This window comes from Oryx dammah, unplaced genomic scaffold, assembly GCF_014754425.2.
Source record: "Oryx dammah isolate SB20612 unplaced genomic scaffold, SCBI_Odam_1.1 HiC_scaffold_2, whole genome shotgun sequence".
In the NCBI taxonomy this organism is placed as follows: domain Eukaryota; kingdom Metazoa; phylum Chordata; class Mammalia; order Artiodactyla; family Bovidae; genus Oryx; species Oryx dammah.
Genome location: NW_024070186.1, coordinates 178,702,880 through 178,716,340, shown reverse-complemented (window position 1 = coordinate 178,716,340; position 13,461 = coordinate 178,702,880). Strand labels below are relative to the sequence as shown.

At 42.7% G+C, this 13,461-nt stretch overlaps 1 protein-coding gene across 2 annotated transcripts in view; it reads right to left on the bottom strand.

Annotated features, from left to right (window-relative positions):
• Positions 1-13,461, bottom strand: part of PRKCB (protein kinase C beta) — a 371,817-nt gene that overhangs the window by 210,337 nt on the left and 148,019 nt on the right. For both annotated transcript variants that reach the window (XM_040257896.1, XM_040257905.1), the window contains exon 3: positions 196-278. In XM_040257896.1, the coding sequence (XP_040113830.1) occupies positions 196-278 (83 nt within the window). The remainder of the gene's footprint in view (positions 1-195; positions 279-13,461) is intronic.

The window sequence follows — 13,461 nt, the reverse complement described above, 5'->3', positions numbered from 1 at the left end:
GAAACTGGTTTCTTGAAGTCATGCACCCCTCTCAAAATGTTTTGTTTTGGTTTTTTTTTTTCCCATTAAGATGAAAATAGTCTCAGAGGCTGTAGGGACCGTGACATCCTGACTTTTTGTCTCAGTATACTCACAGTCACCCAAAAGGATGCAGTGACTGTGGACAGAGAGAGGTGGCCAGTGCCCGTTACTTACGTCAGAGGCTGGGCCCTTGTCAGCGCCCGGGCAGGAGAAGGTGACAAATTCATGGCAGCGCTTGTGCACGACAAAACAGCAGACTGCAAAAGAGAAAATGAGGGTGGGAGGGAGGGGAGAGGGGACGGGGAGAGCAGGAAGGGAGGGGCAGAGAGGAGGGCAGCATTAGCCTTTATACTCGAAGGCTTCACAATCAGATAGACAATGCCTTCAGTTTCTGCCCCTTGTCTTCTACTGAACTCAAAACTCCTGGGGACACCAGTGCTACAACTTGCAATTTACTAATTATGTTGACTACTATGGATGACACCGTAGTGACAACTACATTTAGAGAACGTACAACACAAAAAGTGAACCCTAGGATAAACAATGGCTTTTAGTTAATAACAATGTATCAATATTGGCCCATCAATTGTAACAAATGTACCACACTAACGCAAGATTCTTTAAAAGTGCTTTACATATATTAATTCACTTAATATTCCTAACAACACTCTAAGGCATGCTATTTCATTTTTTCACATTTTTTAATATTATTTTCCATTATGACATCATAGGGTATTGAATATAGTTCTCTTCATTTTTTAATTGAGATATAATTGATATAACCTTGTATTAGGTTCAGGTGTATAACATAATGATTCCATATATACATTTATAAATGATTGTCACTATAAGTCATCAACATCCATCACCACATGTAGTTGTAAATTTCTTTCTTCTGATAAGATTTTTTAAGATTTACTCTCTTAGTGACTTCCAAATATACACTGCAGGCTCAGTCGTTATGTCCGACTCTTCTGCAACCCCATGGACAGTAGCTTGCCAGGCTCCTCTGTCTATGGGATTTCCCAGTAAGAATACTCGAGCAGGTTGCCATGCCCTCCTCCAGCGGATCTTCCCAACCCAGGGATCGAACACGTCTCCTGCACTGGGAGGCATATTCTTTACCATTGAGCCACCAGGGAAGCCCAAATATACACTACAGTACTACTAACTATAGTCACATGCTATTTATTACACCCCCTGAACTTACTTATTTTGACCACTTTCACCCATGTCACCCACTCCCCACCCTAATCTCTGGCAACCACCAATCTGTTCTCTGTATCCACAAGTTCACTTCTTGGTTTTGGTGTTTTGGGTTTCCTTTTTTTTTTTTAAGATCCCACATACAAGTGAGTTAACATGGTATTCCTCTTTCTGTTTCTGATTTATTTCACTTGCAAATGTTAATAATAGGGGGAACTAGGGTGGAAATGAGGTTGAGGGAATGTACAGAAACTGTATTTTCAATCAGTTTTTCTATATGCCTAAAACTGCTCAAAACACCAACAATAAATGAATGAAAATAGAAAACAGCAGGAGGAAAATAGCAGGGCAGAGGAGGAACAGAATAAAGAGATTTTAAAAGGTATTAACTAAACACAATATGTGGATGTTGTTTGGGTCCTAATTTAAATGAACTAATAGTTTTTTAATAATTATGAGACAATCAGAAAAATGAATGACTCATTTTTTGATAACATGAGAGAATTTTTGTTATTGGTATTAGGGAATTATAATTTTTGATATAATAAGAGTATTATGATTTTTTTGTTATTCTTACTTCTAAGGATACATCCTATAATCTTTATGGATAAATTAATTCAATTCAAAATAATTCAACATGACAGAAAAGAGACAGAAAGGGTAATAGATGGGAAAAAAAAACAGTCTTGACTGATTATTAGTGAACCTGGGGGAAATTCCCTGGCAGTCCAGTGGTTAGGACTCCGTGCTTCCACTGCCAGGGGCTCAGTTTCAATCCCTGGTCAGGGAACCAAGATTCCACAAAATGGCAAGGCTAAAAAGAAGAAGAAGAGTTCCAAAAGGGTCAATTTCTTTCTCCTTTTTCTGTTATTACTTATCACATTTTGTAAGTAATATATGCTTTGTATAAAGACATCTGTGTCAAACAGCATATACATGTTTGTTGTGAGTAGGGAAGTCCTCTGTGCCTACATGTCTGTGAATGTTTAGAGTAATACATGAAAGTGAAGTCTCTCTGTCGTGCCTGACTCTTTGTGACCCCATGGACTGCAGCCTACCAGGTTCCTCTGTCCATGGGATTTTCCAGGCAAGAGTACTAGAGTGGGGTGCCATCTCCTTCTCCAGGGGATCTTCCCAACCCAGGGATCGAACCCGGGTCTCCTGCATCACAAACAGACGCTTTACCATCTGAGTCCCCAGGGAGGCCCCACATGAGTAAGACATGAGCAGTGACCAAAAAATGCCAATGGTGGTTATCTCTGGGCAACAGGACTACAGATTATTCTTACTGACAACCTTACATCTATATTGTTTGAAATATTGACAAAAGAGTATATGCTAATTACATAATATCAAGGGAAATAAGCCTACTTTCATTTTGAAACAAAGAGTCAAAGAAAAACAAAGATCAGGAAATGAAAAATATGATTGCCCAAACTGGAAATTCAGTAGTTGGGCTGATACAAAATAGAGAACAACTAAAGAGGAACTTAGCAAATTGGAAGTCTAATTTGAGTGATTTCCCCAGAATATTGCAAAAAAAAAAAGGCAGAAAGAATTAAAAGAAATGACTCAAAACATGAAGAACAGATCTCAGAATTCTAATATCTGTACTGAAGGCTGTTCAGGAAAGAACAGAAAGAAAAGTAAAGAAGGTGTAATTGAAGAAAATGAAAGGAAATTCTCTAAAGATTAAGAAGAATTTGAGCCATGAAATTGAAAGAAACTATCAAGTGTCAATAGATACAAATAAAAAGAAAAATGACTAACAGTGAGAATTACCAAGGCTCAGATATCACTGTGAGGACGCGTCCAGCAAGGAAAGGAAGAGAAGACGGGAAAGTTACTAACAAAGGAACAAAAAATAATTTTAACATCAGATTCCTCATCTGCAACTCTGCATTCTAGGATACAATGGAGGCAGTTCCAACAGTTAAGAGTTCGCCTTCTAATACAGGGGGGTGAGTTGGATCTCTGATTAGGCAGCTGAGATTCCACATGCCTTGTGGCCAAAAGACCAAACCGTAAGACAGATGCAATACTGTAACAGATTCGATAAAGACTTTAAAAATGGTCCACATGAAAAAAAAATCTTTAAAAAATTTAACTAAATTGATTGTGGCAATCATTTCTTAAAACTTAAAAAAAAATAAAATACAATAGAGCAACATCTTCAAAGGTTTAGGAAAAGTCATTGGAACCTAAAATCCTATACATAGTCAAACGAGCATTCAAGTGAAAGAACAAAATAAAGACATTTCCAAAATACAAGAACTTGGAAAATTTACTTCCCATAAAGAAGCAATAGAGAATATACACTCCACAAAAAAACAACAAAATGAATAAAAGAGGCATAAAACAGTGGTGAAAGAACAAAAAGAAAAGCAAGGCGAGGGTAGGAGGACAAGTCTTAAGAGACAGGGATGGGAAAAAGACTACAAAGTTGCAACATGCTAAGATCCTTGTTTATTCCTCAAGAGTTAATAGGTATGGAGAAACTGCATTTAGGACATTATAAGCTGAAATAGTGTGCTAACAAGAATAAGTTGCAGACTACCAAAAGAAAAAAAGCTGGACAAAGAAAACTTAGTCCAACTACACTTCAAAAGGCCTTCCCATATGATCCAAATTCCTACCTATACCATTCTTTTCTCTTTACTTTTATCTGGCATCATATGCACTTTAAACTTCCATCGATTTATAATTTTTTTTTGTATCTGAAATGACATGGGAATTTAACTTGCCATCTTTTTTCTCAAATAGGTAATCAATTGTGCCAGCATCTTTTATTGAATAATTCATCCCCTCATCACTGATTTCAAATGCCAACCTAATTATATACTAAATAATTATATACACTGGGTCTGTCTTTGGGCCTGCAGTTCTGTTCCACTGATCTGTCTTATAATAAAGCAATAGGGATTTAATTATAGTAGCTTTATAATATGTTATATCTTGGCAGGGCAAGTCCTCTCTCATTATCCTTATTTTCAACATTCTATTGGCAATCATTGCAAGTTTCAAGTGAACTTTAGAATCAGTTTAAAAACACCAATGGAATTTTTATTGGAATTGTATTTAGTCAACTCCCTACCCTCATCCCCAGAAAAAAATTTATTGGGACTTTGATAATTGACACGTTCATAACAACGAATACTTCTATCAGGAATAGAGTGCCCCCTTATTAAAACTGTATTTTATGTATCCCAGTAAAGTATTTAATTTTCTCTATGTGTGTGTGCAGGCTAAGTTGCTTCAGTATTGTCGAATTCTTTGCAACCCTATGGATTCTGTAGCCCTTCCAGGCTCCTCTGTCCATGGAATTCTCCAGGCAAGAATACTAGAGTGGGTTGCCATGACCTCCAGGGGATCTTCCCAATCCAGGGATCAAACCCATGTCTCTTAGGTCTCCTGCAGTGGCAGCTGGATTCTTTACCACTAGCGCCACCTGAGAAGCCCAGTTTTCTCTATGCTGCTGCTGCTGCTGCTGTGTCGCTTCAGTCGTGTCCGACTCTGTGCGACCCCATAGAGGGCAGCCCACCAGGCTCCCCTGTCCCTGGGATTCTCCAGGCAAGAACACTGGAGTGGGTTGCCGTTTCCTTCTCCATATTTCTATCTAAGAAGTCCTACCTCTCTGCTATTGTGATTTTGACATCTTTTCCATTTTGTTTGCTGAGTGGTTATCATTTACAAATAGGAAAGCAATAAATTTTCAGAGTATTTATTTTCTAAGTATTTTTAAAATTCATGAGAGTTGCTGTGGGATTTCAGTTGCTTCCTTTGAGTTATCCAGGTAGAGAATCATATTATCCCCAGTAATAACATTTTTCTTTCCTCCTCCCTGATAGATATGCCTCCTGTGTTTCCCTTTATACGTCCATATGTAAAATTTCCAGAGCAATGTGGAATAAAAGGGATGACGAGCAAACAGTCCTATCCCGCTTAGCGCTTTTACCAGCTTTATTTCTCCCTCGTGCTCTTCTCAAACTAACTTTGGGAACTTATATTTTCCTTTGGAATTATCCACAGTGTTCTTCTCCACGTGTTTCAACTGCATTATCTTATCTGGGATGGTGTCATGCCCTTTCTCGAGCTTCCGTCTAGTATATTATTGGGGACTCTTTCTTTTATTTTTTTCAGAGGTTTATCTTCCTTAGTGTCCATTTTATTATTCTTTCATTTTAAAGAAGCAAGCGATGGCTACATTTATCAATTCTACTGTTTTTTTCTTACTTGATTGTTAGTTTTCTTTGTCCTACTTATTTTATGGGTACTTGTTCTTGTATTATTCGTTGGGTTGCAAGTATGAATTCTGGAGTCAGATGGCCAGGTTTTGATGCTGCTGTCATCATTTGCAAACTATAATGTTTGGGCACATTATCTTATCTACCTGTGCTTCAGTTTTCTTTCTGAAAAGTGATGGGGATAATAGTAATAATACTCATATCACAGCAGTGTTGTCAGAACTAAACAAGATAATCCATGCTCAGAACTGAGCCTAACAGACCAAGAGTATGCAACAAATGTCTCCTGCTATTATTCATTATTCATTAAAAGCTTCTTGAACTGACTGCTCAGCTAATTTCTTCCCATTCTTCTTCATTAAAAGTTTAGCATTTTAAGGTTAAAAACTTTCAAGCACAGCTTTGACCACATCCTACGCTTTATACTGCCATCATTGTTCTAAGTTTCTAATTGGTCTATTACTGAAGTTTTCACTTCTCCCTTAACCCAGAAATGTTTAGGCAAGTTCCTCTCCCCGCCCAGCTCACCATAGATAAGCAATTACTTTAGCCTAGAGCCCTTCTTCAAAATATCTAAAATATCAGTTATGATCTTATCCATCCTTAGTCTCTTTGAGGCAAGCTCATCTCTAGCTTCTTCCTAGTGTCTACCACATGTCCTGGCATATATTGAGTAAATAAATATTCGGTGAATGATCAATAAAGAATGGGCATTATCAGCCACACAAAAAGAAGAAAACCCAATCAACTTAATGCTAGCTATAGCTCCCGGCTGGCCTTCCACATTCTACCACCAAGGTCAAGGGTAGGACTGCATCAGTCATGGACAAGGTCTCTCCTGGCAGCCTTCCAATTAGCCATGAAAATAAGCAATCTACGTCCACCTTGGTGGACTCAGTATGCCAAGGGACTTGGCTGTACCCCAGCATGCTCTACAGAGAAGCTGGGAACAGGCTGAAAAGCTGATGAGCTTTTAGTGCAGGTATTTCCTTTACACAGCGTGTTTCTAGAAAGTTCTGCAAATCCAATTTCCCATTAACTAAAACACTTCAAAGAAAAGGAGTAGGGCTTAGGCTATTTAAAGAAACAAACTAAATCCTTTTGTGATACAAATAAACACCCCCTCATTTCTGTTCGGCAAATTCAGGGTAAGACTAGCTTTTCTTAAATAAGAGCCAACATTCACAGAAACTGCTGAAACACGTACTAGGTTCTGCTTTCAAACAGGTACCTGGTAAGAACCAAGAATTCCTAGATGCTTCACGGTTTATGCAACAACTCTTTGCTCCATAGAGGTTAGAAGCCTGCAGCCTGCAGCCTTCTGAATCTAACCAGTAGTCATGCTTTATTAGGACTACACGATGCAGTCTCAAACCCAAACGTATATGGACCAGACGAGCACTGAAAATGTCTGAGTGTCAGGTGGGAGAATGTATGCAAGACCTTTTTTAAAAGGGGAAACTGCTGGACATGCCTGGTTGCTCAATGGTAAAGAATCCACCTGCCAATGCAGGAGACAAGAGTTCAACCCTTGGTCTGGGAAGATCCCACATGCTGCAAGGCAACTAGACCCATATACCACAGCTACTGAGCCTGTGCTCTAGAGCCCACGCCTTGCAACAAGAGAAGCCACTGCCTTGAGAAGCTCATGCCCCACAACTAAAGAGTAGCCACCGCTCTCTGCAACTAGAGCAAAGTCAGCATAGCAATGAAGACCCAGCAGGGCCATAAATAAATAAGCTAAACTTTTAGAACAGGGGGCAGGAACTGCTACTTGGCTCCTGCAGAGAAAGAGATTAAGATTCCAAGCACCATTTATCTCCAATCCTCCCATTACATTAAAATCATGAGGGTCATAGGCCTATGGTAGAATAGCGTCTTCCCCTAGTCTCACCAAAGACGTCCACATCCTAATCCCTGGAATGTGTGAATGGTGGCTCAGACAGTGAAGAATCTGCCTGCAATGTGGGAGACCTGGTTCAACCCCTGGGTCAGGAAGATCCCCTAGAGAAGGGAATGGCTCCCTGCTCCAGCACTCTTGCCTGGAGAATTCCATGGACAGAGGAGACTGGCAGGCTATTATAGTACATGAGGTCTCAAAGTGTCAGACATGACTGAGCGAATAACACTAACACATCCTGGTGAGTTTAATGCAATTACAAGAGTCCTTTTTTAAAAAAGAATACTTTTTTCTTTTTTTTTCCTCAAAATTTATTTACTTGGCTGTGCTGAGTCTCAGTTGCGGCATGCAGGATCTTCGATCTTCATTGTGGCATGTGAGATCTTTACATTTAGCATGTAAACTCTTAATTGTGGCATGTGGGATCTAGTTCCCTGACCAGAGATTGAATGCCCAGGCCCCCTGCATTGGGAGCACGGAGTCTTAGCCACTGGATCCTTATTAGAAGGAGGTATGAGGGTCAGAGTCAGAGAAGGAGGTATGACTACAAAAGCAGAGGCTGGAGTGATGCCACTGCTGGAAAGGAACACACGCCAAGAAATGTAGATGGTGTCTAGAAGCTAGAAAAGGCAAGGAACAAACGGTCCCCAGAGGCTCCGGAAGGAATGACGTCCTGCTAACATCTTGACATCCTGCTGTCTTGATGTTAGCCTCGTGAGACCCATTTTCAGACTCTTGACCTCCAGAGCTATAAGGTAATAAATCTGTTATTTTAAGCCATTAAGTGTGTGGTAATCTGTTATTCCAGCAATAGGAAACTGATATACCAGCCAAAGATCAGAAACACTTGGATGGTCCCAGAAGCAGAAGACTACAGACAAAAGCCCAAGAGACCTCTCTGGAGTATCTGCCCCCAGGAAGCAATGGGACCTCAGCTCTGCCTCATACTGCACCCACCCCCAAATGCCCAGCTCCAACCATTACAATTCATTTGTTGTATCCAGAGGAAACTAGATCAAGTCATTAAATTTTTATTTTCTCTCTTTGGAGTCAATCCATCTCTTGTACCCTATTCTCACTAGAGTCTAAAATGGGCAACTGTCATCTTTAGGAAGAAATCTTTGTCCCTGAATCCATACTAACTGGTGATATTCATTCCAGCACTTGCTGCAGATGTCTGTGTTGGAAGAAGAGACAGAAGGGCCTTCAGCACCTTCCTGAGCTCTCGTCTCTCTCTGGAAGCCCCCAGACAGCCATTCCTCAAGAGAGAAATCCACCATCTACAAAACTTCCAGGCCAGGCCTCTGGATCAGATGAACATCAGTTTGAACTTCCATTAAAAAAAAAATTATTTATTTATTTGGCTGTGTGAGGTCTTAGCTGCAGCATGTGGGATCCTCACGGTGCCATGCAGGATCTTTCATTGTGACGCACAGACTCTCTAGTTGTGGTTCTCAGGCTCTGGCATGCAGTCTCAGTAGCTGCAACTCACAGGCTTAGTTGCTCCATGGCATGTGGGATCTTAGTTCCCTGACCAGGGATCGAACCCGTGACCTCTGCATTACAAGGTGGATTCTTAACCACTGGACCACCAAGGAAGTCCCCTCAACCGCTATTTTATGACCCTTAAGCTGAAAGATATCAGACCAATTACTATGCCTCTCTGAGCCTCCATCTCCTTCAAAATGGGAATGAGAGCATTATCTACTCTTAGAAAGTTGTTGTGAAGGTCAAACAAGACACATACACAAAGTGCTTGGTGGAAAGGGGCATTTGAGGTGGAGGCATCAGTGTGCAAATGTTGCTTTCAGATGGGTGTGCAGGATCCCTCTTTCCTCCCGGGTCAAAGACGACTCAAGGCATGAAATTGCCCAGTGTCCAAGATGAGGTGGTGCTCCCTCCCATGCTTTCTGGAACCGTCTCCATGATCAAAGGCAGATAGGCCTGGTCACCGCCTCCACCCAGCCTCCCTACCATTCAGAAGCATGACTCACAAGACCATGGACTTGAGTTGGCAAAGGACTTTCACATCCATGGTTATTACAGCTTAGCCCCATCACAGCCCCAGGAGGAGGGCGTTTTGATCCGTGTTTTAACAACAGGGATGCTGAAACACAGAGAGGAATGACTTGCCCAAGGGCATCCAGCTAGTCAGTGGCCACGCTCGTATTTGAAACCAGGCTTGTCTTCCTCTAGAGCCCGCACACTCTCAGCTCCTACAGCGTGGCTGCATTTGTGTTTGTCATTCATTTCACTGTTCCAGAAGAAATCCGCCCCCGCTTTCCTCACCCCAGCCATCCAGTCAGTTGCTAAATCCTACTGATTCTTCCTTTGCAACATCTTTTATACCATATCCTCCTGTACACTCCCCACTGATTCCACCCTAACTGCCCTCAGTAACTCAGAAATGGAATTTTGCAATGAAGCCTTAACTGGTTTCCCCTGAAACTGATAAGCCTGCCGTGATGTCTCATCTCTATGAGCCAAAGCTTCCGTAATCACAGAGGAGATAAGGTCATCAGTGTTATGTGATTGCTATTAAATCTAAATGAAACATCATGTACCAATGTACAGCATCAGAGCACAAAGGAAACTCTCAGTGAAGGTTTATTTACTTCCTTCCAGGTTGGAGAGGTTTACAGTCTGAACTCTGTAGCCAAGCTGCCTGGACACGACACCAGGACACACTATTTATTGGCTCTATGACCTTAAGTTCATTGACCTTGCTGTGTCTTGCTTTCCTAGTCTATAAAATAGAAAAAATAATAGAGCTTTTCTCACAGAGTTGTTGTGAGGGTTAAATGAGGTCATGTGAGGACCAAGTAAGTGTCTAACATATACTAAACACCATTAATTTTATTTCTGCCCACTTCCCTCACCCCATACAGCCTACACACTCCTGAAAAATTCATCTTCTGAAAACTCAGCTTGATACTATCTCCCTTCTTCAACACATTCACTGGCTGCTTATCATCTAAAGTTGCACTGTCCAACATGGTAGCCACAGGTGATGTGGGGTTATGCCAATTTAAATTAATTAAATGAAATTTAAAATTCAGTTCTTGGGACTTCCTTGGTGGTCAAGTGGGTGGCTAAGACTCCGTGCTCCCAAAGCAGCGGGCCTGGGTTTGATCCCTGGTCAGGGAACTCGATCCTACATCCATCAACCAAAGATTCTACATGCCACAATGAGGATCAAAGATCCGGCATGCCCCAACTAAAACCTGGCACAGTCAAATAAATAAACAAATGTGTTTTTAAAAAATAAAGTGAACAATCCATTGTTTAGAAAGTACTTCAGCTTTTCATTCACCCTAACCACATTTCAAGTGTTAACAGTCACATGTGGCTAGAAGCTACAGTATTGGACACTCACTGTAGACAGTATTATTGGACAGCACTGGCCTAAAGAATAAAGTTCCAATCCAACAGGCTGGCATTCATTCACAATGAAACCACTGTCCAACTTTACTCTTACCTCCTCTCACTCTACCACCCCCCATTCTTGCCAGGCTGGATGATTGTCCTTTTCTATATTTCACTCATTCTCTACTGTGCAAATCTGTTCCATAAATACATCACTACCAACAGCCCATCCCATGATGGCCACGAGGAAATTTAAAGGCAGAGAGCTTAGTTCTGCAATCAGCAGGCCGAAGGCCAGATTGGAGTAGAAATGACATGCTCCACAGGATAATTCAGCTTGGGAGCCCCAGGGGACAGGGAATGGTTGGCTCATCCTACCTACTTCATCGGGCTTCCCCGGTGACTCAGCGGTAAAGCACCCATCTGCCAATGCAAGAGACACAGGTTCGATCCCTGGGTCAGGAAGAACCCCTGGAGGAGGGCATGGAAATGTACTCCAGTATGCTTGCCTAGCAACTCCCATGATGGAGGAGCCTGTCCGGCTACAGTCCACAGGGGCACAAAGAGTCGGACACAACTGAAAAGACTTGGCACACATGCACCTACTTCTCGGCAAGGGTTATCAACTTAAAACCCTGCAGAGGCCAGGCTAAGTGACTGGGTGAAGCCAGTCTGGTGTGATACAGCAGGCAAGGGCAGCTGGGATGAACTGGACAGAACAAGCCCATCCCTGGGATACTCAACTCTGTCCAGCAATGGCCCTGGGAGCGCTAGTCCAGCGTTGCCAGATGGGATTTTTTGAAAACTCCATGCCGACCATCCAAAGACATCTGAGTCCCACCAGTTCACAAGCTCTGTTTTAGCTGCCGCTGCTGCTGCTAAGTCACTTCAGTCGTGTCCGACTCTGTGCGACCCCATAGACGGCAGCCCACCAGGCTCCCCCCGTCCCTGGGATTCTCCAGGCAAGAACACTGGAGCTAGTCTTCCTGATTCAAACACTATCACCTTGGTTACACATTATCTCTGAGCTCAAATATCCCCAACCACAGAATGGGGACAAGATCAGTTACTGGCTTGATCCCTGGATCAGGAAGATCCCTGGGAGAAGGGAATGGCAACCCACACCAGTATTCTTGCCTGGAAAATCCCACAGACAGAGGAGCCTGGTGGGCTACTGTCCATGGGGTCACAAAGAGACAGACATGACTAAGCGACTTACACTTTCACTTTCACTTCATGCATAGTCATGAGGATGAGACCAGATTCCTGTGCTTGGCACATACCTGCCCCGTATCTGATTCTTAATAAAAATATGAATGAGTACATTGACCGTGAATGAATAAATGAATGACTGGGCTTTTGGTCACCTCTCTCACTCAAGAAGTCACTCTCACTGGCTGAGTCAAGAGGAAGGCAGCTGTGGCCAGGGTGGTGGGTGGTATTTGCACATCTGTGGGTGGCTGGCCCCAGCACAGGTCAAGCTGCATGAGCTCAGAGTCATCTCACAGCCCTGCCTGGCTGGCCTTGGGTGCACAGTTAGGATTTCTTTTTTAAACTGTTTATCATGCTTAAGGCTTAAAATTCGATCATTACTGATGAGCATACATTTGAGAGACAAGGCTCTACCCCATTACCAGAGGGAACTACTCTTTCTCATTTCTTGTCTGTCTTCTAGCGATATTCTCTGCATGTGTGTGAGCACGTATGAGTCCCTGCCTATATGTGCAGTATAATTCTCTATTTCCTTTTTGATTTTATCTATGCCCCTTTAGTTTCATCCATACGATTACAAATCTATACCCTTGGTTCTCAGTCTGGGCTGCACTCTGAGTCACTTGGAGCTTTCAAAACAAAACAGGGCTCAAGTCCTTCTAGAGATTCAGATTTATGGGAGGCAGACTGGAGAAGCTGGGAGGGCTTCCCAGGTGGCCCTAGAGGTAACGAATCCACCTGCCAATGCAAGAGATGCGGGTTCAATCCCTGGGTCAGGAAGATCCCCTGGCGGAGGAAACGGCAACCCACTCCAGTATTCTTGCCTGGAGAATTCCATGGATAGAGGAGCCTGGTGGGCTCCATGGGGAGTCCATGGGGTCGCAAAGAGTCAGACACGACTGAATGGCTGAGCACACACAGAGAGGCTGGGAACAGGTGATTCAAATGGTGCAGAGCACTGCTGATCTGCACACTCTCCTCATGCTTTTTCCCGAACTAACACATCTGGAGGCCCACCCCATCTCAACATGTAGACAGTGACCACATCCTATCTCCACAACTGCATCTTATTCCATCATACAGGCTGCCAACCATTTACCCAGAATTAGAGGGAATTTGCAGAGTTCTAATGATGGTAATTTCCTCCCATAAGAGATGGAAGGAAGAGCAAACGTCATCTCTAGCAGCAGCCTAGCCTACGGAGCAAGAGCCTTGCAGGGGTCAGCAACTGCAGGAAAGGAATGCTTTCATTCACAATGTTACCAAGCTTACTTAACTAAGCCAGACAAAGCAGTGGAGCCAACAAGAGGTAAAGGATAGGACTCAGAAGTAAACAAACTCATGAGAAGAAAGTCCCCCCTACCCCCTCCCTACCAGCTTCTGCTATAACCCTGGGGAGAAGGCGCCTGGGCAGGACAGCTGCTAGGAATATCCTGCTTGTTTGGATAACACATGGAGACTGCTCTTGACCCCGTAGCCTCCCGGCTTTGATCATGCCCCAAAGGCGGGGTC